Genomic DNA, 26,318 nt, shown 5'->3' with positions numbered 1-26,318 from the left:
GTGAGTTCGAGCCCCGCGTCGGGCTCTGGGCTGATGGCTCAGAGCCTGGAGCCTGTTTCCGATTCTGTGTCTCCCTCTCTCTCTGCCCCTCGCCCGTTCATGCTCTGTCTTTCTCTGTCCCAAAAATAAATAAACGTTGAAAAAAAATTAATAATTTTATTTTTCATATTTAGTCTTTAATCCACTTTCACGTGGATTTACCTGTGTATGCTGTTTCAGGTTGGAGTCCAGTTTTATATTTCACCATATAGTGAACATTTTCTACTAAACAATCTATGCTTTACTCACTGACCTGGGTGCCATCTAAATCTTATCCTAAATACTAATACATACAAATATTTGTGTCTCTAATTTATCTATTTTGTTTCAATGGTCTATTTGGCTGTTCTTTTGACAAACACGCATTTTATTACTAACGTTTTGACAATGTCTTTACATCTAGGGCTACTCCCATTCTTTATTACTCCTTTACAAGTTTAGCTTTGTAAAAAGCTTCATGGGTTTTTATTCTTATATATACATTTTAGAATAGGCTTACTAAGTTCATCAGAAAATTCTTTGTAATTTGCATTGGGATTTCATTGAATATGTGAATTAGACAAGACTCTTCATATATTACAATCTTCCACCCAAGGGTATGGAATGTGTTTCCATTTAAATTAAATAACTCTATGTTTTTGATTAGACTTCTAATTTTTTTCCTAAAGACTATTCTATACTTACACTAACTCATGTAATAATCAAAACAGCCCTGTAATCTTTTATTATCATCATTTTCCAAATGAGGAAACTGAACCCAAAGAAATAAGTGATTGCTCAAGAACTCACAGCAAGTAAGTAACAGAGTCTACATTCAAAGAGTTTATAGTTCATACTCTTAACCACTGTGCTGCCTCTCAGTTTACAGGCAGTTACCTTAGTTTGGCTGCTACTGTGAAAGATATCTTCTTTGCATTATTATTTATTTATTATCTGGTATATTGTTTTTATTATATGTTCTAATTTATTGTTGCAGATGTAGAGAAATGTAGTTGGTTTTTTAAAAATTTAATCCCAGTATAGTTAACATACAGTGTTATATTCATTTCAGGTGTACAATATAGGGATTCAACAATTCCATACATCACCCAGTGCTCTTTTGTTTTTAATTTTAATTCCAGAAATGTAGTTGATTTTTAAAAGTTTATATTTGCATCCAGTGAAGTTGCTGACTTCTCTAATTAGTTATAATGGTATATTGTTTCTGTTGCCTTTTTAAAATATCAACTGTCAATAATGACAATTTTGTCTTTTCCTTTCCAATTTTCAAGTCCCTCATTTCTTTTTCTTGCCTTATAACATTGGCCAAAGACTTCCAGTAAATGGTAGACTTTCTGTAGTAATGATCATGGGCAAAGACAGTATCTTAAAAAAAAACAATATTATCCAGAAGAAAGTTTTCATTTTATCTTGGCGATAGTATATGCAGCACATCAGAGAACTGTTTCACAAAAGTATAGGTTAGAAATTGTGCTTGGTGGTCAAGAACCTATTCTAAGCAGACGGGTCCTGTGCTTATCTGTGCCACAGAAATCACTTTTCCATAGGAGACAGCCCTTCCAGGGGAGACATAGCTCAGTTGTAACAAACTTGACTTCATGCTGACTCTAAGTGAATTTAATTCCATCCTAAAGCCCTATAGCAACAACACAGCTCTGCACCTGTCACTTGCTTCATACAATCTGCTAGATGCAATTGTTTTTGACAACACGTTGGTCTCCATCCCCATGGGGGAATTCACAGACAGCAACATTGGAAGGAGTCTTAGAGATCAACTATTGCTCTCATTTTACACACATCTAAAAGTCCCTATAGTGAGTGCCTCATCACCCTTGAGCAGATAGATGATCCACTTTTGGGGGACTGATGCTAACAACTGACAGAGTTTGAATCAGACCAGGGGCTAACACAGCTTTCTCCTAATTGGCTTCAACACTCCATCTTCAGTAGAGGTTGTCAGATGTTTACGGCAACATCTCAAGACTTGCAGTGACCTCATCCATCCTGACTTCAATGGGGACCCAGAGGAGAGAAAGAGGAAGCACCTACTCTTCTTTCTTGTATCCCCAAAGGCTTTTCCCTATGCAAGATTGGTGCATCTGCACAAAAGTGGGCACTGGTAGCTCTGTTATGTAGTCCTGGGGCTTGAGTACAGTCAGACACATCAGAAGCTCTGAGTAGGTAACCAAACACAACTCCTCCCTTTTATACATACCCAGGGTGACTAATACTTGTGGTAGAAATGAGTGAACTGAAAAGCCCCACAGGAACCTCAAACCCAGTACATCCAAAATGGAACTTCTCACTGTCTCCTCCAAACGCACTCCCTTCTCACCGTAACCCCTGCCCAGGACCCAGAACAGCCTCCATTCCACCATCCCCAGCACATTCCTGTCCATCACACCTGAGGAGTCACTCAGCACCCTGAGAATATCTCCTGACCACCCACTCCTTCCCATTATGATTGAGGCTTTGGCCACACCCTCCCAGCTACTCTACGAGATTACCCCTGACTCCTGGGATCCACCCTTCATACTACTGCCAGAGGGAATCTTCACATCATGCCTTCACATGTAACCATGTCTCCTGCCTAAAACCTTTGAAGGCTCCCCACCACTCTAGGAACAGATGCTCCTTAGCATGGCATCTACTACCCTCATAGCACAGGCTCTTTGCCCTCTCCAACCTCACACTCTGACTGCAGGATCCCCAGATCCCCATCTCTGTACCCTCCCTGACTGTGCTTCTGATCACTGCTCCCCCTACATAGAACCTGCATCCCCTTCCACTGGGAACAGTCTAATGTCTCTAGGAGCATGTTGGGGGCCCCTGCTCCTGGGAACCTTTGCTCCCTCCTCACACTCCTTGTCCTGCTGAGGTGCCCTCCCTCTGGGCTTCTTCCAAGACCCTGTGCATCTGCCCCACTAAACTGTAACGGTTCTTTCCTGGACACTGTAAGAGACTGGATTCTCTATGACAGTAGTTATTGCATAGCCAGTCTTGTTTCATCCCTTTCCATATTTACAATAGTACCCCTGGGGTGCCTGGATGGCTCAGTCCTTAAGTGTCCGACTTCAGCTCAGGTCATGATCTTGCAGTGCATGAGTTCCAGCCCTGGTTGGGCTCTGTGCTGACCGTTCCCCGCCTGGAGCCTGAGTTGGATTCTGTGTCGCTCTCTCTCTCTCTCTCTCTCTCTCTCTGCCCCTCTGCCACTCGCAATCTGTCTCTCGCCCTGTCTCAAAAATAAATAAGCATTAAAAAAAAATTTAAGATAGTACCCATGAATAAAATACACTGAGTCAGATTTTAGTATAGGACCTGTTCAGCAGTGGGTGTCCCACGCCTAGCACAACGTCAACCTGGCACGCTGTGGACCATCTGAATGAATAAATGTTGAGTGATGAATGATGAATGAATGATTTGCTCAAGCCCTTTCAGGACTAGGTGGGATGTCACCATCAGGGAACATCCTGGGTATAGATGGAAACTGAGTGGCACCAACAGGCGCTCGGTCGGGAGGGGGCGCTGCTGGGCGGCGGGACGAGAGCTGGAGGGTTGGGGGCGGGGGCGTCCGAGACCCGCAAGTGATCGGGCTTGCCCGGGGACCCTGCGCCACGACTCTGCATGAATTTCGCTTTCGCTTTGGGCCAGCCGGAGGCGGCGGGGCCGTCCCCTGAACGCCTGCGGCCGGGCACCCGTGGAGTTAATCCGAAAGCGCCGCAAACCCCGCGGGCCGAACTCCGCGTGTCACCGAGAAGCTGATGTAGAGAGAGACAGAGAGAGAAAGCAAGCAAGAGACCAGAGTCCCGGGAAAGTCCTGCCGCGCCTCGGGACAATTATAAAAATGTGATCCCCTGGGTCGGCTTCCCACCATCGCCCTCACCTGCTGCGTCCACCGTCCGGATCCAGCTCCAGCCCAGTGTCCGCCCAGTGCCCGCTCAGCATGTGCCCGCCGCGTGGTGAGTAACCAGCCCGACTGAAGACTCATCGCTGGGGTGGGGAGGGCGGCAGCCAGGGAAGAGGAGGCAGAAACTTGGCACCCGCTGTGGGAGAGACTGGCAGGCTGTCAGCAGCCTCGTGCAAAGGTGAAAAATAAGCGTGACTGCGTGCTTACCGTGCACTAAATAGGATATTGTCTCCGTATCTGCCCACTTTACAGATTTGAAACTGAGTCTCCATGCGCTGCGTTTCTCCCTCAGGGTCCCTCAGCTACAGTTAGAAAAGGGCAGATCCCAGCCAGCTTCAAAGTGAGGCTTTGTCACCCCTCTGGTTCCAAACAGTAGGTTAGGAGTCTGGGCCAGTCATTTCACCGCCTGGCCTCAGTTTCCCTACTAGTGAAATAGAGGCCTTTTCTGTGTGAGCTATGAATCCAACACCTTTGTCGGAGCTCAACAGGGGGCCTTCACAGGGAGTTGGCTTCTAGCCCCAGAATAGAGCACTACTTTCCAAGAACTTGATTCCTCTCTCAGGTGAGGAAGGAAGACTGGAGATGGGGGAGGGAGGTGGATGCTGGTAAGATGTGGATAGGTGGAGATGGGTGGAAGGTAGAGGCAGGCCAAACCAAGCTGACCAGCTCAGCCTGCTCCTCGGTTCGTTTCCAGGCCTCCTCCTTGTAACCATCCTGGTCCTGTTAAACCACCTGGACCACCTCAGTTTGGCCAGGAACCTCCCCACACCCACACCAAGCCCAGGAATGTTCCAGTGCCTCAACCACTCCCAAACCCTGCTGCGAGCCATCAGCAACACGCTTCAGAAGGTGAGTTTTCCAGTGTTCTTGTTCCCACTTTGCAGCCTCTCTAGGGACGGGGGCTTCTCTGAACCTCTGGTCACCCGAAAGAACTGCAAAGAAATTGTGGACTTTAATCAGGAGCTGTCAAGAAGGGGAGAGGGAACTTTATAAAGGGCCCAACTATTAGCTAAAGAGTCTCAATGAAATTGTGTCTCCAGAGAAAGCAAGAGTGGTAATAAATTATAATGGCATTCATTTTGGCTGTGTCTACGCAGAGGAAAGTGGATATTTACAGTGTTCCCTGTAGCCTGCCAACAGAGATGGAATTGTGTCAAGCCCACACTGTTTCTCTGACACACTTATCAATCCAGGAAACCATTATTAGGTGCAGCCTCTGTGCTCTAGGGGCTACAAAGATGAATTAGGCTTGCCCCTCACACTGCTCGCCAGCTTCCAGTGTAGTGACCCAGTTTGTTGTCTGAGCAACATTTCAGGGGGGCCTGTGACAGTGCACGTCCAGCCTTCAATTTTCTGGCTTTTTAAAAAAAATTTTTTTATGTTTATTTATTCTTGAGTGAGAGGGAGACAGAGTGTGAGCGAGGGAGGGGCAGAGAGAGAGAGGAAGACACAGAATCTGAAGCAGGCTTCAGGCTCGGAGCTGTCAGCCCAGAGCCCAGAGCAGGGCTTGAACTTGAGAGATCATGACCTGATCCAAAGTCGGACACTTAACCGACTGAGCCACCCAGGCGCCCCTGCCTTCATTTTCGAGGGAGAAACTTATCTAATATTATTGACAGCTTCATTCATTTCTTAGGTTTCATATTTTAATGCAAAAAAAAATTATTTTCCTTTCAAAAGTGCTTCAATACCTACAGCTTTTGCTGACGCAACCCAAGGCTGATGTTTTAAAAGTGGTCCTTTTGCCTTCCTGTTCTCTAGTAAATCTTGCCTGAATTTCTTGTTGTTTTATGAATATCTTAAAACGAGGTCAATGCCACAAGGCCTTGAAGAATTCTTTTCCTCTTCTAATCTTTCACAATGTGCTGCCAGTTGCTCCTCACAGTTCAGTCGATCTTAATTAAAAAGGCAACTCGGCAGATGAAAACGGCAGAGAAAAGTGCTTTAATTCCTGAAGAAAGTTTCACTGTGGATAAAATTTAGAAGCTGCAATTTCAGTAGATGCTTTACGTGAAAAAGCTAACTCTTCTACTCCCCAGGACAGCGCCAAAGGTCAAAAGATTGCAGAACTCAATCTGATGTTTTTTAACATCATTCCTTTGTCCAGTTTGATAGAACACACGAGCTGGCTACCGCAGAGGAAAGAGGTGGCAAGTGCATGCGATTCACAGCCCATGGATTTGTAGAGTTTGGCCTGTAGCTTTTGTATTTGGTTTTGATTTTGAGTTTGATGCCATTGAAAAAGTGGACCTTCCATATAAGAATCCAAATTTCCAGCTTCTCTTGAAAATCTCTGAAGAACTACAACAGAGGGCCTGTATTTCCAAATCTAATGCTTTACAGCCTGCTCGGGAGAGTGGCTGCCCACATCCGTGTGAATACCTCCAGGAACAGTGTATAGTCGCCTGTTGCTGCTGTAACAGATTACCACAGACTAAGTGGTAACACACATTAATTATCTTACGGCTCTGGAGTTCAGAAATCTGAAATGGGCTAAAATCCAGGTGTGAGCAGAGCTGTGTGTGTCCCTTTCTGGAGACTCCAGGAGAGAGTCCGTTCCATTCTCTTGCCTTTTCCAGCTTCTAAAGGCAGCCCACATTCCTTGGTGTATGGCTTCCTTCCATCTTCAAAACCAGTAATGGCCAGTTGAGTTGTCCTCGTGCTCCATTACTCTGACGTTGACTCTCCTGCTTCCTTCCATTTATAACAATGCAGCAATTCCATTGGACTCACCCAGATAATCCAAGATAACCTCCCTATTTAAGGTCAGCTGATTAGCAACCTTCATTTCATCACCAACCTTAATTCCCCTTGACCGTGTAACATATTCTCAGGTTCCAGGGGTTGGGAAATGGAGAGGGACCTGGGGGATGGGGCAACATGTTCTGTATCTCAAGCCTTGATGATGGTTCATGCAGTTCCCTCTGCCTGAAATTCTCTCTCCTTTGCCTGTCAGTCTTCTAATCCACTTAATGCAGATGTCCCATCACTGGTGAAGCCTTCATACCCTTCTCAGCACTTCTCACCTGCTGACATGACTCCTAATCATTGGGCGCTTTGCTGTCTCTGCAGCTGAACTTGGGATCCTAAGGGGGCATAACATAACACAGTCCTCTTCTTTGTCATGTTCCTTAGTACAGTAAGTACCCCCTTATCCAAGGGGGATATGTTCCAAGACCCCCCAGTGGATGTCTGAAACTGCAGACCATACCGAACCCTATACTATGTTTTTTCCTCTACACACATAACTATGATAAGAGATTAACAATAATAGCTAATAATAAAATAGAACAATTACAATGTATTATAATAAGTTACGTGAATGTGGTCTCTCTCTAAATCTCTTACTGTACTGTACTCACCCTTCTTATGATGAGGTGAGATGATAAAAATGCCCATGTGATGAGATGAAGCGAAGTGAATGACGGGCACTGTGACACAGTGTTAGGCTACTATGAACCTTTTGACCGTGTATCGGAAGATCGTCTACTTCCGGACCATGGTTGCTGGCGGCAGGTAACGGAAACCAAGGAAGCAAAGGCACCGATAAGAGGCAGGACTCTACTTGCACACGTGAGGCTTGATGAATGGAAAAATGATGTCAATCTTCAACCAGATTTACTGACTTCTTAGATAAGTTTCATAGTTACATTCAACAGTGCTTTCCAACATGCTTGTAGGGTGACATCTGTGCGTTTGTGTGTGTGTATGTACCGCAAATTAAATCTCCGCTTGTCTTTAGGGTTACATGTTCGTTATATCCCTCAAGTTGTGACCTCACCAGTTCCGCCTTTACAAGTTATACTTGAAAAGGATGTTCATAAAACACAGGTCCTTTGGCAAAAGGAAAAAACCAAAAACTGTTTTCACCAGAAGCAAGTGTCACAGCGTGGTGTGGATGCTGATTAGCACAGCCTGTTGAAATGATTTATAGTGTTTACATAATGGAAAAACACATCATCCAGAGAAACATGTCCTAAGCGAAGGGAGAGAGGAGGGAGGGAGGGAGAATGTAAATATCTGGTTTCCTTTTGTCTTAAGAAGATCCCAAATTTCCTGCAGGTCAAAGAGATGGATGGCAAGGACAGCCAGCTCTCACCTTGCTGGCCCCGTGGGGTGCCAGCCTCATAGGAATCCAGGTCCCTTATTAATATTATAAACCGGGTTGCTCTTTGTTTTTTACAGGCCAGACAAACTCTAGAATTTTACTCCTGCACTTCCGAAGAGATTGATCATGAAGATATCACAAAAGATAAAACCAGCACAGTGGAGGCCTGCTTACCACTGGAATTAACCATGGTATTGTTGATTTTCTTCTCAAAGTATGTAATACAGTGAAGAGCTGTGCATCAAACCTCATCTTCTTCTAAAAATGTGCATGTTTCAGGTCTCCATCATCGTGAGACTTTAACAGGTCCCACTTCAGAAGTTGGACTTGAAAAATATATATATAAAACAAATACGTTTTCTACAACAATGAGAATATATTTAACACTATTAAACTTTACACTTAAGAATAGTTAAGGTGGCAAATTTTATGTTATATGTTTTTTACCACAATAAAAAGATGTTTGAGAAGAAAAGTAAGGAAAATGTATATTGAGAATTAATATCTTTGATATGTTTTTTTTCCTCTAGAATGAGAGTTGCCTGGCTTCCAGAGAGATCTCTCTGATAACTGTAAGTCCGAAAATCAAAGGTTTTAGCTCATATGATGAATTCATATCATTGATGTCTCATTATCTTTTCTTCTAGAATGGGAGTTGCCTGGCCTCCAGAAAGACCTCTTTTATGACGGTAAGATACAAAACTCTTCCTTTCCTCAAATGCAATGGTGGCGGGGAGGGAGACATTTTTAGCTCATCTCAATGGTTCCTTCCCGTTTTGTCATATCACTTAGACCCTGTGCCTTAGCAGTATCTATGAGGACTTGAAGATGTACCAGGTGGAGTTCAAGGCCATGAATGCAAAGCTGTTAATGGATCCTAAAAGGCAGATCTTTCTGGATCAAAACATGCTGACAGCTATTGATGAGCTGTTACAGGTAAGACCTTCATACTACCAGTAAGAGCACCTTCTTCATGCTGAGACAGCTAGTCACGGTCCCTGATGAAGTGTAAAATCTCCCCTTCTTGGATTGGGAGTGGCCTGAAATTGCCCTTCCATATACCACGCAGAGCCTCTTGACAAAGGCCAGTGGTGAGCAGGTCACCGTAAGAAAAGCAAACTCCCACTTGTTGATGACATGGTATATACCAGGCTCTTTGCAGATGTTTTCATATATTTTCTTATGTTGTCTCCACAACCACCACAGGGGGTGTGTACAAAGGAGGAAACCAAAGCTTAGAGTTAGCCACTTGTCCACATGGCTTATAAGTGGCAGAGCCAGGATTTAAACCCCCATCAAAGGGATTCCACTACACTTATCCTGTCACTCAAAAGGCTCCATGATGAGGGCACCTGGGTGACTTAGTCAATTGAGCGTTCCAACTTCAGCTCAGGTCATGATCTCATGGTTCTTGGGTTCGAGCCCCATATTGGGCTCTGTGCTGACAGCTCAGAGCCTGGAGCCTGCTTTGAATTCTATGTCTCCCTCTCTCTCTGCCCCTTTCCTGCTCACACTCTGTCTCTCCCTCTCTCTCAAAAAATAAACATTAAAAAAAATTTTTTTTAAAAAGCTCCATGATGTGCATTGAGAGGCCAACATGCGTAACTGCATATAACTGTCAGAGAAAACAACTGAGGCTGATGCCTGGGTATGACCCATTTTGAACTAAAATGTGCATTAAATAAAAAGAATGACCTATCCCCTAATATCCACAATGTTACTCAGAAACAAGAGCTTGCTTTGTAATTTTCTGAATCATCATAGCATGTGATGCTAATACAAAACATAGAAATATTCACCTAAGCAAAAGCCGTGTGACTATCTTGGTGACCAGGGCATGGGATAAAAAGAAGTATGATGTCAGAAATCATTGTCTGAAAAAGTATTCTCCTTTCTTTCCTTCTTTGTGCCAAATTACTGTTGGAAAGGCAGTGAACTTCATGCAGGTATCAAAGAACGTTACCATCTAGAGAGTTGTAGATGATATTTCACTTTCAGGTCTCGGAGTCAGGTGATTTGGGCACTGGAATCCATTCTCCCGGGAATCAGCCAGCCATGCACAAACCATTCACAACTTGGGGGCTCAGTACTTTTCCTTGTAAGATGGGATGACTTTACCCACCCCGCCTTTCTCTTAGGCTTTTTGCAGGGAATAAGTGAAAGCACTGATCATTGTGCCAATATAAGATCTTGCATTGTGTTAGCAAATTAACAGGCTAAAACTGAGAGATCCATTGCCAGGTTTATTTATCTGTCACAAATGAGTGCACCAAACAAGTCTGTTACTCATGGAGTTCCGATCAATAGCAATCCATCACCTCTCTGTTCTAAAAAGGACTTAGCTTCTTAGTAGAACATATAAAAATTAATTAGATATTGCAGCAGATGTCATCTTAACAGAATTGTTCCCTTCTAAAATGCAACTCCCACTGATGATTTTCTAAATAGCTTTAAGGGTCTTTTCAGAGCTCACTGAAGATCCATGTGCTTGGATAATGAGTATTTCTTCTCTCAGGTTCTGCCTGGCCATCTGGATGGGAGTAGATTTGGGTCGGGTTTAGGAGATGTAATGAGTGAGTGGGTTGCAGGCTCTGAGACATGTATTGGCTTCACCCATTTTTACGGATGAACGTTTTAATTTTGGGATACCATATATGTCATCCTTAATATTGATTCTCCTAGGCCCTGAATGTCAACAGTGTGACTGTGCCACAGAACTCCTCCCTGGAAGAACCAGATTTTTATAAAACTAAAATCAAGCTCTGCATACTTCTTCATGCTTTCAGAATTCGTGCAGTGACCATCAATAGAATGATGAGCTACCTGAATTCTTCCTAAAAAGCTGAAGTCTCTCCCAACCTTAAAGCCACTTTTACAGAAATGTGAACCAAAAAAACAAACAAAAACAAAACATATATATATATATATATGTGTGTGTATATATATATATATATATATATATATATATATATATATTTCATAGGATGTGGGTTAAGAACCAGGGAGTGGGTGGCTTGACCTGGTCCTCCTTAAGCTAGTACAATAATTCTCATGCTTGTTTACATTAGTTGCCACCCAAAATTTGAAAGATATGACTGTTATGTCCACATGATGCCTCTGACCAAGTCTATTTCACATTTACTAGGGAGGGATAAGTTCTTTTTAAGTTTTCATGAGCAAATTGCTAAAGAGGGAAAATGTCCTTCCTTGAACATGTTTTTCTTTTCCCTTTAATAGAAAAGCAAGAATTTATAAGCTATTTCTGTACCTAAGTGTTTGTAGACACAAACACCCCAGCATAATTTATTTTAAAATACTTATTTATATAATTTTGTGTTCATGAAAGCATGTGAGCTAACTTATATTTATTTATGTTATATTTATTAAAATATTTATTATCCAATGGATTTGAGAACTACCTTATTTTCTAAAAATAAAATGATTGAATAAAGTAATTCTCATATTTTTCTAATGTAATTGGAATATTTTAAGTGTTAAAATACATGTTGTGGGAAAACTGAAAACTCCAATGAAATGTGAACAAAATTCCCTTAGAAAGAATGCCACAATATTCTTACCCATGTCCTAGTTTCTCTAATCTCTTATTTTATTTTTCCTAAGTTTATGTATTTATTTCGAGAGAGAGAGAGGGACAGAGAATCCCAAGCAGGCTCTGCACTAACAGCGGGTCTCGATCCCATGAACTGTGAGATCATGACCTGAGCCAAAACCAAGAGTCAGCCACTTAACTGACTAAGCCACCCAGGCACCTCTTCCCCCAATTTCTTAAAGGGAGACTCATTAGACTAGATACGCTCTAATACTAAGGCCATCGAATGGGTTATGGTTTTTAAGAGTATATTTTGTTCAGCATCTACATCTGAAAGTAAAATACATAAAAATTGTTTTTTCCCTGTTAACCATAACATGCTGTGCATTAGACAAATACATAATAATATCCTCCAACTGGGAAAAACATCATTAAGAGTCCTTCTAGTTAAATTATTCTAATTTTTGTGACACTTTGGGCCCTCAGGGGAAGCTGTTTCTAAATTACAATGAGAAAAACTCTCCATTTGCTTTAAATTATATAGAACTTCTGCCTGAACCACATGGATAATTGCCTCTCTTTGGCTTAAGAGATGTGCTCTTAATGATCCAAATATTAAATTCCATCTTTTTAATTCTCTAAACCATGTGAATTTTAAAAGATTCACCTGGCAGACTACCATGCAATTTTAGTACTCCGATAATCGTCTTCCTCCTTAATATAAAAAGGCCATAGGAAAGGAAAGATTTGGTGTGCCCCGCCCCCTTCCTCACGTGACTCCTGTTCACCACATCCTAACTGATATCCCTGTGGACCAAGGGGGGATGTGTATTGGCCACCCCAGGTCCTCATTTGTGTGGCAAACTGACTCATTTGTTCAGACTCTCACCCCCCCTTGATACACAATTAAATAGAAACCATCAGAAACTAGATCCCGATACATCTCCTCTTTTCTTTAGGGATTCCTCCACAAATTTGAATGACCTTCAAGGGATTCACAAACAGGAATTTCTTGCCTTTAAGTGTTGGGTTTGGGGTTTCAGCAGGTTTGATTACGGTTAGAAGAGCTCGAGGGCTTGATGGGGCTGGAGCCATAGACTTGCTGCCATCCCTCACTTGGAATGGCGACTTGTCTGTTGTCTGGCCGGTTGTCTGTGCCCAGAAACAAGGAGAGGCAAGCAGATCGTCCATCTGTGGACAGGATGAGTACAGAGGAATACAGGTGTTACTTTGGTTCTTTTTTAAAATTTTATTTATTTTTTAGAGAGAGTGTGAATGGAGGAGAGGGGCAGAGGGAGAGGGGAAGAAAGAAAAAAAAAATCTTAAGCCATCTCCGAATGGAGCCCAACTCGGGGCTGTATCCCACGACTGTGGGATCATGACCTGAGCTGAAATCAAAAGTCAGACGCTCAACCAACTGAGCCCTACTTTGGTTCTAGAAATCACCATGACATATGCTTCAAAAACATGACTGACCCTTGGGGCACCCGGGTAGCTCGGTCAGTTGAGCATCCGACTTCGGCTCAGGTCATGATCTCACATTTTGTGATTCGAGCCCCGTGTTGGGCTCTGTGCTGACAGCTCGTAGCCTGGAGCCTGCTTCGAACTCTGTGTCTCCCTCCCTCTCTGTTCCTCCCCCACTTGTGGTCTTTCTCTCTCAAAAATAAATAAACATTAAAAAAACAAAACAAAACAAGACTGACCCAAGAAACCCCTTCACAACTAATTCCTTTCTTTATTACATGGTTAGTTTTCCTCTTTTCTTTTAAGCCTGGGCCTACAATTTACAAGTTGTATAACATGACCAAGTTGTTTTAACCTCTCCTGTTTCCTCTTCTATGAAGTGAAGGTGATGGTAGGACCTACCTCAGAGGATCAAAGTGAAGGTTAAATGGAACAGCTCATGCAAAGCACTGGCACTGCACCTGACCATAAATATGAGCCATTTTTGAAAATTATTAGTCTTTGGGCTTGGTGACGGGGCCAAATCGGTTAAACACTCTTTTGCTACTGTTTTCTTATCTGTGAAAGTCAGAAAACCGTAGCCCCTGTTTTAGTGCTGTTGTGAGGATTAAATGGCACAGGACAGTGCTGGCGTCTAGTCAATGCTCACTGTCAATTTTTTCGAAGTGTGAAGGTTGTTTAAAGATTTCAACGATGCCCTGTCCCCATGCAGCATTATCACAGGCGTGTGCCAGGTGTCTGGGGCAAGTCCCTGCCTTCACACAACAAAGGATGGGGAGCAAAGTAACTTAATAAGACCAAGGTTCCTCTCTCAAAAATAAATAAACATTAAAAAAAATTTTAAAAAGGGGCGACCGGGTGGCTCAGTCGGTTAAGCATCCAACTTCAGCTCAGGTCATGATCTCACAGTTCATGGGTTCGAGCCTCGTGTCGGGCTCTGTGCTGACAGCTCAGAGCCTGGAGCCTGTTTCAGATTCTGTGTTTCCCTCTCTCTCTGCCCCTCCCTCCCCTCAAAAATAAACATTAAAGGGGCGCCTGGGTGGCGCAGTCGGTTAAGCGTCCGACTTCAGCCAGGTCACGATCTCGCGGTCCGTGAGTTCGAGCCCCGCGTCAGGCTCTGGGCTGATGGCTCGGAGCCTGGAGCCTGTTTCCGATTCTGTGTCTCCCTCTCTCTCTGCCCCTCCCCCGTTCATGCTCTGTCTCTCTCTGTCCCAAAAATAAATAAACGTTGAAAAAAATAAATAAATAAAATAAAATAAATATTAAAAAAAAAAAAAGAAAAAAAGAAAAAGACCGAGGTTCCCCGACTAAAAATATTTCCCAGTCCTAGTCTGTTAGAGATTCATTTGATTAACAAATTATTTTTAAAAGAAAATAAACAAACAGTGAAAGTGTTTCTCACACCTGAGAATGACTTAATCAGAGAATGAACACGAAAAACAGCTGACAGCTGTCCCACTGAGGGCCCAGCGCTTTAGGGAAAGGGAACAGTTCTGGGGAGCAGTCTGGCCAGACGTCCAAAGGTTGTCTTGGACAGCTCAAGTGATGCAAAAGGACCTTAGATACCCTAATGAGGAAAAAAAACATAGGGACAGAAAGGGAAGAAAGAACAGCTTTGTCTGGGACCCAGCACTGACAGAAACGGTGAGTCCTCTGCCATAACACCCTGAACAAACCATTCAGGTGCTGTCCTTGTTTGAAGACTAAACATACGGTTCTAGCTAGCATGATGTGGCTTCCTAGTTGAAGACAAAATACGTTACAATCTCGCCACAGACTGAATGTGTCCCCTTAAAAATCCTATGTTGAAGCCCTGCTCCCCAATGCAATGATATTTAGAGATGAGGCATTAGGAGGTGAATTAGGTCAGGAGCATGGAGCCCTGATGATGGGATTAATGCCCTTGTAAGAAGAGACTGGAAGAGGAGCGCCTGGGTGGCTCAGTTGGTTAAGCATCTGACTCTTGCTTTTGGCAGAGGTAATGGTCTCGTAGTTAGTGGGATCAAGCCTCGTGTGAGGCTCTGTGCTGACAGCAGGGAGCTTTCGTGGGAGTCTCTCCCTCTCCCCGCCCCTTCCCCCACTTGCATGCACATGTGCTCTCTCTCTCTCTCTCAGAATCAATCAATAAAAAAAATGATAAATTTTAATTAAAGAAAAAAGAGACTGGGAGAGACCCTCTGACCCCCACATGAGGACACAGTGACGGGTGGCTGTGTACAAAGCAGGGTGAGAGCCCTCACCAGATACCAAATCTGCCGGCATCCTGATCTCAAACTTCCCAGCCTCCAGAACTGTGAGAAATGAATGTCTGCTGTTGAAGCCACCCAGTCTGTGGTATTTTGGTGTAACAGTCTGAGCTGACCGAGAAATCTATTTTAAATAAAAAAAAAAAAACCCAACCACATTTTCAAAAATTTATTTGTATCCATTTTTCTGGTTGAAATGTATTTAGTGAGAACAAGTCAAAAACTTCAGTTGTATTTATGTTATCTTTCAATATGGTATTAAAAAGACAAATGTGGAGAAGCATATGGTTGGTTCAGTCAGTAAAGCGTGCAACTCTTGATTTCAGGGTCATAAGTTCAAGCCCCATTTTGGGCACAGAGCTTACTTAAATATATGAATGTGAATTAGGACATCAGTATAACATCAGAGCCAATATATTCATGTAACCTTTTTAGGAAGCAATATTAATGCTTTCTGGGTGCTAACTAAATGCCAGGTGTGTTTCTAAGTGTTTACCACAAAATGTATAAAATTCCCCCAATAATCCTACAAGGAGAAACTACTATCTGCCCCCCAACCCTTTTTTTTTAAAGTTTATTTATTTATTTTGAGAGAGGGAGTACAAGCGGGGAAGGGGCAGAGAAAGAGAGAGAGAGAGAGAGGAAAAGAGAGAGAATCCCTAGCAGGCTTCGTGTTGCCTGCACAGACCCCAACTCAAGGCTCGAACTCACAAACCATGAGATCATGACCCAAGCTGAAGTCAGACACTTAACTGACTGAGACACCCAGGCATCCCTACCTTCCCCTTTTTATCTTTTTTATTTTTAAAAATTTTTTAACGTTTATTTATTTTTGAGACAGAGAGAGACAGAGCATGAACGGGGGAGGGTCAGAGAGAGAGAGAGACACAGAATCTGAAACAGGCTCCAGGCTGTGAGCTGTCAGCACAGAGCCCGACGCGGGGCTCGAACTCACGGAGATATCATGACCTGAGCCGAAGTCAGACACTTAACCGACTGGGCCATCCAGGCGCCCCCTACCTTCCCCTTTTTATAGACGAGGAAACTAAGGTAAGAAACCATATAATCCCACATGATAAGTGGCAGGCGTTGTGATTTAACTCCAGGAGGCCTGGTTCCAGCCTGTGCAACTGTTGTACCCTTTACCTTTGGTTATATTAAGGGCCCAGTGAGTCAAGGGACATCGTTGTCATAACCATACAAACATCACCAGGGTTATTTACATATCTTCGCTTCCCCCTCACTATACCATGCAAACCTCAAGTATGGAAAATGTCATGTTACTCATGTCTATGTGTTCTCAGGCCCAGGCACTTAAAAGTGGTAGAAAGCGAGAGAATGGCCAATCTTCATGGGTTCCCATATGTTTCTCATTTCTTTTGCTAATCTAGGAATAAAGAGAAAGTCTTCTGTCTTTAAAAATCATAGCATTTCCAATTACCAAATTTTTTTTTTCTCTTTTAATTATAAAATGCATATGTTTGCTTGGTTCAAAACAATCGTACATGCTTAGACTGGGGAAAAATCCAAAATTCATAAGCCTGTTGATTTATGCAATTCACGTATCTATGATTTGGCATGATGTGGTCACTATCCATTAGAAGCCATATGCCAACACTTCACACTGGTGAACCAAAGAGTGGTCTACTTCCCCTTGCACGTGACTTCCACACAAACCCCTCAATGGTAGTTCCAAGAGGCCCAGGCAATCATCTCATCGGCTGGTTCTCACACTGCCCCTGACAGGAGTGGGCCACAGGTCCAGCCAGGCTCCTCAACACCCCCTCCAAATCCCTTGGTAAACCCCTCCTGGAGAAATTCCACTTCTGAATGCTTTATCAATGCAGGTTACAGATAAGATCTCACAAATGACCTCTATAGATCAGGGAAAGTTAAAAACTCACCAAACTAGTCCAAGTCCTGCCTGCAGTTAAGTTTTTATTAAGTAACAAAACCATCTCTTAGACTTCCCAACTTGCTTGAACATAAAACAGTCCTATAAATGCACAGAGCATACCCTAATCTAAAAATGAATGCAAGCTAGAGGTTCCAGCAGACAGCAGGAATGGACGGCCACAGGATAAAGATGTCTGACTAACTCCAGGCTGTCTTGTCTAACCAGGAATCTACATCACAACTGGAACAGACTGGATCTAAATCCTCCAGCAGGCTTCAGGGCAGAGCTGGAGGTCCCCAGGACCTGAGGAAAAACCTCAGAACTCCATGCTCAAAAATAAACCCCAGGGCCTCTGTGTTAATATCAGGAGCTTACAGAGCCCTTATCGTAAACACTCAAACCTCGGGATGTGGGCTGGAAAAGACACAATCCCAGCAGTAAATCCCTGGTTACCCAGTTGGGATCATACCCTCCAGCAAGCAGTACGCTGCTTTACCCCAAGAAGGACTTCCAGTAACAGGCAAAGGGCTGGGCCAACGGCCTCACTGAGGACACCTTATCAGCAAATATGATGTCCTCTTCAGGAAATGGAGTGAAAATGTGTTTCCACATGACAATGCAGGGGAGGAAAATTTGCCCCTAAAGCAATTCAATAACATTAAAAAATGAGCCTCAAATGTGCAGGAAAACCCCTTTAGAGAGATGCACACGTGAAGAACTAAGAGGAACCCACCTAGTTTTAAATAAAAATGCACCTTCCAATAACAAGATGCGGAGGGATGTAGTCATACACTCAGTCATTCCTGGATCGAGGACAGTTAAGGGAACAAGGGGATGGGCAGGTTCTTCCAAATTTCCGCCAACTCCTGGGTGAACCAGCCTGCCCTGCTTTACACTCAGCCCCCGTCCATGACGTGGAGAGCTGGGAACAAAACCAACTAATGCCCAAATGGCCAAGGTAACAGAAATCAAGAAATAAGATGCTTTAAAAAATAATTGATAAGTAAATAACAATACAAAGGACACATATTAGTACTGTACAAATGCAGATTTATTTTTCTTCCTTTCATTCATACTATGAAAAATTGTTAGGAAACCGGCTTACATACAAAGCACCTCTGGAATTATGCGTTTCTTCGGAAAACTTATAAAAAATAATGAACGTTTAAAAATTCAAGTCCTTTAAGTATTTTATATTCCTGAATGTTAAAACTCCATGTGTTTCCTAGTGTATAGTACAATTTAAAAAAAAACTCATAAAGTGACACTGACTTGAATTCCACAGGATCCCTGACAATTAAAAATATGTTCATCCCTATAAAGTGAATTTGTTCTTCACAGGCAAAACAATAAAGTGTATTTCTCTGATTAATTCATTGAGATTTATTTTATTCTCCAGCTAATTCCTACAGAAGACCAATGGTAATTTATAGTTCAAATAAGTTAACAAAACATATCCGAAATGTTAATCGCCACATGCATGATTCTAGGAGAGTGACAATATCTATACATACCCAAAAAACCATTTCACCAATTAACAAGAGCCAATGTGGCTCATTATTCCCTGGGGCAAGTCTTCTTCAAGAAGACATGACATTTTTCCCTTGGTCCTGCTCTGGCTATTTCTGAGTAGCATCTCTCCCCCCACCAGAAAGTAAACGATTCCAGGCTGAGAGTCAAGAAATGTAGTGCTTAGCCTTGTGATTTTGGAAGGTTAATGAAATTTGAAGGGACTCTCTGACCATCCATCCAGTTGAACTTCCCCACTGAGATGAGATCACCTCTGAGCGTGCACCTCAACACGGGATGGGGACTGGATTATATTCCTTTCTCATCACTCAAGGACAAGGTAACACGATTGGTTTAACGGTTTAACAGACCACTAGCCAGACAGGTTGGTAATGTGATCTATGGAAATCATCCCACATAAAAAGATACATTGTACCCAGGGGCATGTATGCCTGAGTGGGGGCTAAAAGAACAGGAAGGTATCTCTCATTATTAATGTCAGTATGAGAAAAGCTCAACTACATTGGTGCAAGTTTAAGCACACTACCACTGAGTTGCTAAAAAGGTTTCAAATACTTGATATGAATTTCATAGTTCACAGACTCCAAAAGGAAAATTACCACATTTTTCACCTGACTGAGTCCTTTTAAGCACCTTTGTTAAGGACAGATGTTGGGTGGGGAAGCAGGGCAGGATGGTGTGAGTAGGAGGTGCAAAAAAATGTTTAAATCTAGAGGTTCTTTAAGTTTTCCAAATATTTTACATTTTCTCTACCCCTGAATAATGCGAGCTGCAGAATGGCCCCCAGTGAAGGGAGCTGCCTCCACAGACTGTGAAGTTCAAGATCTCATCAAGTCCATACCCAATTACCAGTTGAAGTTGGTCTTTACAGGTAAAAGTTCCTGAGGCTTCCTTTTTCAGTCCATCTTCCAAACTTCACCTTTCCTGTAAGAAACCTAACAAAAGAGAGAATACAAACAAATTCAGGGATTCACTGTTAGGGGAAGACAGAGGCATGCTTTTAGAGAAAAATCACTCATCCATTTCAAAAAGGAACTTCTCCAAGTGGCTGGGTTTTCCTGAGCTGAAGATAAGCCACTGTAATTTAAAGACTAGTTACAAGATGCTAAAACATCCTGATAAAAATACAAAATTCCACCAATTTCTGGCCACAAATGGCACAAAATATTGGTAAATTTTGCTTTTTTTGCTTGTTTTTTTTTTAACTCACAGAAGAATTTTGTTTTCCTATTTAATGAGGGAATTGGACTAATAAGCTAGCTTTCATGATTTTTTTCAAGGCTAAAAAAAAAATTTCACAAACCCCTTTATGGTTCTAACATATCAACAAGTCAAGTGTCTAGTGAGATCAGGAGCAGACACAAACAGAAAACAAAATAACCCATTATATAGAGTTTGTGAGAGACATTTTTTTCAAGGTTGTTTTGATGGAAGAGGCTGTGATTATTTGGTTATCATAGCACAGAGGCCATTGTTGTCAACAGGCAGAAGCGTCTATATGCAAATAAGCAGATTTCCACATGTGAGCCTTAGTAATTTACAAAATTTCAACATTTCCAGGAATATGAATGAAAAATTTGGCACTAAAACTAGATATTCTATTTACTTGAGGCTTCTGCACCCAAAATCTACAGGGGAGATATGCCCACAAGATCTCAAAAGCATTCTGAGTGATCACAGAGTGATTTTACTTTTCATACAAACTTGTGGGGTATATACACATTTTTACATTCTTTTTGGAATAAAAAGTCCAACTAGAATTCCAAATAAAAACCTTTCTCTGACTTACTGCGGCTTTTGAGAAGTAACACTACATTTGTTAACTATGGTAAGAATGTATAATAAAGTTTAGAGTTGGTTTCACTGATGTGCTAGATCAAACCATACACACAAAAAAAGACGAGCTTACACACAAAGGAAGGAACCTGCAGTTTTCTGGATTGAGACTAGAAACTTGAGCCCTCCTCTGGGCTCCACTTTTGCCACTTGAGGTTCACTGGTGCCACCCAGTGGCCTCCCCCGGCACTGCTTCAGTGCCACGGGAGGCCTAGAAAGCTGAATGTCTCAAGTACCATAATGACATTTTTAACTACCCCTTAGAGAGCCTTTTTTCATTCTCACAATAAACTTAGGACACAGGGGTTTTTGCATCCATCTGCCAAAGCGGAACAGAGAGGCTTAAAGTTAGGTTGAGCATTTGCTCCGTCACAAAGCCAGCCAGCCCTCGAGACGGGATCTCAACCGTTCCTCTGATCCCACACACAAACCATTCACCTTCACTTAGACTGTGGCAGCCCACGTGCTTACCCTACATTAACATAATTCTCTGACTCCAAGCTCACAAATAAGCAAGCAACACATTCTATCATAGAAACTGGCTCTTTGAAAGACAGAGCTTGGTTCGAAGTAAAACGACTAAGAGAATTTCTTGCTCACCTTTCAGCACATCTTGGACTTCGACGGAGATGCTTTTCAAGCAGTTGTATAAACTCTGGGCTGTGGCATTACTCTGCTCCTTTTCTTGCCCCTTCTTCAGCACCCTAAAGTTATAGATCGTAACATCTTCTTTCTTCTCCTGGATAGCTTCAATATCGCTCCTCTCCAGCTCCAAGTTGGCAATGGCCATTTTCATCCACTCCTTCCCCAACTTCGCAGCAAGGATAATCAGCTGTGTGTCTGTTAGCGGGTTTCCGGTCTTCGCTCCGTCTAAAAGCAGACAAGGAAGTCTGCGGTTGCTCTCAACACATCATTTACAGCAATTTATAATGAAAATGCATTCTCCTTATATCTGTGATTTGTAACTTCAAAATATATTTAAGTGTCAAAAACTCTCTCCTTTCCAAACTATCATATGGACTAAAGGGAACTATTTCATATAATAACATTAAACCAGGGTACAACGTTCACAACGTTAATTCAGTAATTCAGGGAATGAAGCTGTTTTACAAAGCAGCACAGATTGGGTTGGAATAAAAAGATCGGACACCAAAAATAATTTATATGGCTCAAAAAGAAAAATACATAGTTTTGCCCTCGCCCAGCTCGTGCCTTTACCTGAATGTTAGTGCCACATATAAACGTGGTCACTAAAGACACAGCAAGACATCTGAATCCCAATTGCTATTACGCCATCTCCTGGCATTACAGAAAAAAGCACAACTTACAGAAAAGTCATGAGATGGTCTGTAATGTCTATTAATCTCTATGAAACAGAATCATAATCTTGGAGGGACATGTGTTTGCCAACGTAAACAACTGGCCCCATGAAAAATATTAGCCCTATCACTAATCTAGATTTGCTGCTTTTATGTTTTGTAGTTAGTTGCACAATAGTGTTGCAAAGCTCACTGGTTGCCTAGATTCCGCCAAGGATCATAAAGGCATTACAAAATACTGGAGGCAAAATTAGAAGGGAGTGACAGGCAGAATACTTTCTGCCCCTTCTTCAGGATCACAGAACTCCACAGCCAACAATTTACTAATATGAATCTAATCTCTGTACTAACCCTTCCCCACTTCACAGATCCCTTCCAGATTGAAGAAAAGGTCTAAACAATGGCCCGCGCTCTCTAGTGGTTTCTTGAGATGCGGTACACTGCTCCCAGCTCTCAACAGCGGCAGCAATGAAAGCTGCACAGGCAGCCTATGAAAACTGCCAGCTGTCAGGACCATCATAAAACTTATTGCTTCCGATCCCGAACCTAAATTCTAACAAGACCACAAGGTGATTCTATTAAGACTGAGTACTGGCTATATTTAAAAAGCATCACACTGATACACTGAGTCTAAAACTACCAGGACAGTGACTCAGTATCTCAAAGAATGTTGTGAAAATACCTTAACAGAAGTAAATCTTTATTAACTTATTTTTATTTAAGAAAATTTTTTTAACGTTTATTTATTTTTGAGACAGAGACAGACAGAGCATGAATGGGGGAGGGTCAGAGAGAGAAGAAGAATCTGAAACAGGCTCCAGGTTCTGAGCTGTCAGCACAGAGCCTGATGCGGGGCTCAAACTCAGGGACCGCGAGATCATGACCTGAGCCAAAGTCGGACGCTTAACTGAATGAGCCACCCAGGCGCCCCTTTATTAACTTATTTAGACACCACACTGTCAACTCCAAAAAGGTTGGAAATCCTTAATCTTTCTAGGTGGCATTTAATAATTTTATTTCTATTTCTAGCTGCTTGCTATTGGAGCTCATTTTAAATAGCCAAAAGTAACTGCATGTAACAAGAGAAACTTTTGCTATATATCAATTTAATATAAAAGTGTGGCCCCGTTATAAGATGAATATGGTCTGAGGATCTAATGTACCGCATGGTGACTAGAGTTAATAATACTATGTTGTATATACTTGGAATTTGCTGAGAGTAGATCTTATGTACCATCGCCACCAAAAAAAAAAAAAAAAAAAAAAGTGAGGGGATGGATGTGTTACTTGACTTTATTGGTAAATATTTTACAATGTGTAAGTAGATCAAGTCATCACATTATATAAACAATTTTATTTATCAATTATATCTCAAACTAGAAAAAATTATATTCCAGTTGTGTTTTAAAAGTAATTCTAGAACCTCATTTATTTTGCTATTTACTTAGCAAAAACAATATGCATTTCTGTAGTGATATACAGTAAAGGCATCCACATGTCGTCCTCACAGTCTCCTGCTCTAGAAAGTAGAGAGAATCTTACATCACTTTATAAAGGGCTTATCTGCTTTCAGAGATTCATATCTTACAATAATAGTAAAAGAAAATGTATTCTGAAGAAACAGCTAATTTAGGGAGTTATATGAGGCCCTTGAAGCCTTGAGACCTTGAGTCTCATATAATTTGAGTCTGTTTTTAAACTTAGGTTTGTAAATTCTGCCTGGGCTTGAATTTTGAGCTACATACTCCATCTTCTGGTGCCTTGGAGTACTGTTGTTAAACATTTTCAGTATCTATTGTATTTTCACAATGATCAAGCCTTGGTCTATGCCATTTATTTGGAATAAATTGAGACTCGCCTCCAATAATTGAGCTGGAGGCTCTTTTCCCCAGATGTAGCTAGTGACCATGACACCAGTGAAGGCATACACGGACATTCACAATTTTATTCATTTAATCAGCATCCATGATCTTCTACATAGATGGCTCCATGGTCACTTCTACAGAAAATGTAAAGATGGACAGTTCACGGCCCCTATCCTTATAGACTGGAAGGGAGCTCCCCCTGGTGCCCCCTTCTATTTAAAATGAGTAAAGGGGTGGAGTGGGGACTCAAGCTGGAAACAGGGTGGGGCAGACCTAGGAGGACCCAGGAGGCCCGAGGAGGAGTTGGGACACAGAGGGAAGATATCTGGGAGGGCAGGCTCAACTAATGTGGCTCCAGAAGACTGGCCCAACAGCACGGGCTTGGATAAATATTAACGGGGGGAAGCAGGGAAAATAATTTACAGCCACTGATGACATTTTTACAAACCTGAAGTATCAACCTGCTTCATTCTTTTGTCATAGACTTCCTCATCAGATAAGCTGCTATTCATTTTTCGCCGCCTGTTACCTTAAAAAAAAAAATCAACAAATTGGCTTTCTTTATATTATTTTCTACCCACCCTTAATCTGGATTTTTAAAAAAATCATCATCCAGGTACGAACAAATTGAGAATGAATTCAAAGTTCGTTCAGATGATTAAGAGAATTACAGAACACTTAGATCTTTTTTTAAAAAAAATTTTTACAGTTTATTTTTGAGAGAGAGAAAGCAGGGGAGGGGCAGAGAGAGAGGGAGAGAAAGCGAGAATCCCAAGCAGGCTCCAAACCGTCAGTGAAGAACCCGATGTGGGGCTCAAACTCACGAACCAAACCGTGAGATCATGACCAGAGCCAAGATTAAGAGTCGGACACTTAACTGACTGAGCCCCCAGGTGCCCCAGCAGATAATGAAGCCACAGTTGCACAGCAAAATAAAAATTCTAGTAGGTAGAAGGAATAAAGGAATAGATTAAAACTCGTTTAATGTCCAGTTAACTAGTACTTACCACTTGTGCTGCTTTTCGAAATGTTCTGATTCTGATCATGCTGAACCCAGTCACCTGTTAAAGTATAATATGCATCAACTGCAAATAGTACAAAATTTGATTTAAGTCAATTTTTTTGAGATAAATAACGAGTACTCTTTTCAACAGGTTCTACAGGGCAAATGTTTCCTACCCTCCAGTCATCCACTGCAACTGTCCCGATTTTTGCCAAACCCATATGCCAGGTGAAATGTTACTTACTCAGTATTTCTTTACATCTCTAACCGCTGTAAACAGACCACTGGTATCACTTGTGGTATGGATAAGGAAGACATAAAGATAAATATTTCTTATTTTAAATGTATTTATATGTACTCCACCGAAAACAATCTCATATATTATCATTCTGCACTTTGGGAACACCATACGTGGGGAGTTCCTTCTGAACATATCATTGTGACTTTATGCCACCTTCCCTGTTTGAAATGCAATCCCTGCTCCATGAAGAGTCTATGCCTCATGCAGGCCTTCTTTGGGTCCCTTTAGTGAAGATGCCTTAATAGTGACGAGCAATCTCAAGTAACCATTAGTTTAGCCATTCCTCCCCCCCAAATACAGTGGAGACCAGAAACATCTTACAACAAGAGTATCTTCTAAAGTTTTTTAAAAAAATGCTTACTTTTGACAGAAAGAGAGAGAGAGAGAGAGCATGAGTAGGGGAGGGGCAGAGAGAGAGACACACACACAGAATGTGAAGCAGGCTCCAGGCTCTGAGCTGTCAGCGCAGAGCCTGATGCAGGGCTTGAACCCACAAACCGTGAGATCATGACCTAAGCCAAGGTCAGATGCTCAACCAAGTCACCCAGACACCCCATAATGCAGAGCACTATTAAATATGTTTTTAAAAACCAACATGAGAGGTCTTATAAAGTGGTCTTTAAAACTACCAAGAGATCTATTCTTAGTCCAGAGAATATGGTACTCAGATTGCTACATGTTAAATACCTCTCTTACAGTGGCATTAGCGGTGACTAAAAAGTAACATTTTTCAGGTTCATTTATCTGAACAAATAACAAATACCAAGAAAAACAACACAATCCCCCCCCCCCCACACAGTCCCAACTAAGACTATTTACAGGTAAATAGTTTTTGCTCAGATAAAAGGGCCTGTTTCAACTACTAACTTAAGAGTATAATATTGAGGAGGGAGTTAAGATGGCAAACAAGTAGGGGGACCAGGATTTTCCTCATCCCTCAAACACAGCTGTACGGAGGTCAGATCACTTGGAACACCCAGGAATCAGTCTGCAGAGTAACAGAAGGATCTCCACAGCAGAGGGAGACAGTTTGGCAGGATCAAGGGCTACCTCAACAAGCAAATCAAAGCACACGTGTTTGAAGGTTCAAACACTCCACCACCTCAAGCAAGGAGGAGCTCTGCAGAGGACTGACCAGCGAGATAGAGCAGCCAAATACGCAATAACAGAGTGTGCTCAACCCACTCCACAAACACTTCCTGAAGTGCCAGGACCTGGGCAGTGTTTGACCCCTTTTTAATATAGTGGTACTC

General features: G+C 42.1%; 2 protein-coding genes and 1 long non-coding RNA gene across 7 annotated transcripts in view; 1 reads left to right on the top strand and 2 right to left on the bottom strand.

The window, feature by feature from the left end:
* LOC102899529 overlaps window positions 1-4,646 on the bottom strand; it is a 31,360-nt gene extending 26,714 nt beyond the window's left edge. For all 3 annotated transcript variants that reach the window (XR_002144734.2, XR_006585316.1, XR_441148.4), the window contains exon 1: window positions 3,923-4,646. This is a non-coding gene — a long non-coding RNA (uncharacterized LOC102899529). The remainder of the gene's footprint in view (window positions 1-3,922) is intronic.
* Window positions 3,618-25,466, top strand: IL12A (interleukin 12A). 2 transcript variants are annotated; one of them, XM_045036318.1, is made up of 7 exons: window positions 3,618-3,998; window positions 4,641-4,795; window positions 8,132-8,245; window positions 8,585-8,626; window positions 8,702-8,743; window positions 8,847-8,990; window positions 24,916-25,466. In XM_045036318.1, exons 1-7 carry the CDS (start codon window positions 3,983-3,985, stop codon window positions 24,994-24,996), a joined length of 594 nt encoding a protein of 197 aa, XP_044892253.1. In that variant the 5' UTR covers window positions 3,618-3,982; the 3' UTR covers window positions 24,997-25,466.
* The window catches only part of LOC102901165, a 44,914-nt gene continuing 36,840 nt past the window's right edge, over window positions 18,245-26,318 (bottom strand). For both annotated transcript variants that reach the window (XM_023260179.2, XM_045037361.1), the window contains exons 14-17: window positions 24,769-24,822; window positions 24,210-24,290; window positions 21,178-21,447; window positions 18,245-19,676 (exon numbers count right to left, since the gene is read on the bottom strand). In XM_023260179.2, the coding sequence (XP_023115947.2) occupies window positions 19,657-19,676; window positions 21,178-21,447; window positions 24,210-24,290; window positions 24,769-24,822 (425 nt within the window). In that variant the 3' untranslated portion in view covers window positions 18,245-19,656. The remainder of the gene's footprint in view (window positions 19,677-21,177; window positions 21,448-24,209; window positions 24,291-24,768; window positions 24,823-26,318) is intronic.

This window comes from Felis catus, chromosome C2 (assembly GCF_018350175.1).
Source record: "Felis catus isolate Fca126 chromosome C2, F.catus_Fca126_mat1.0, whole genome shotgun sequence".
In the NCBI taxonomy this organism is placed as follows: Eukaryota; Metazoa; Chordata; class Mammalia; order Carnivora; family Felidae; genus Felis; species Felis catus.
Note: the sequence above shows the minus strand (reverse complement) of the source record. Positions and strands in the feature narration are given on the sequence as shown.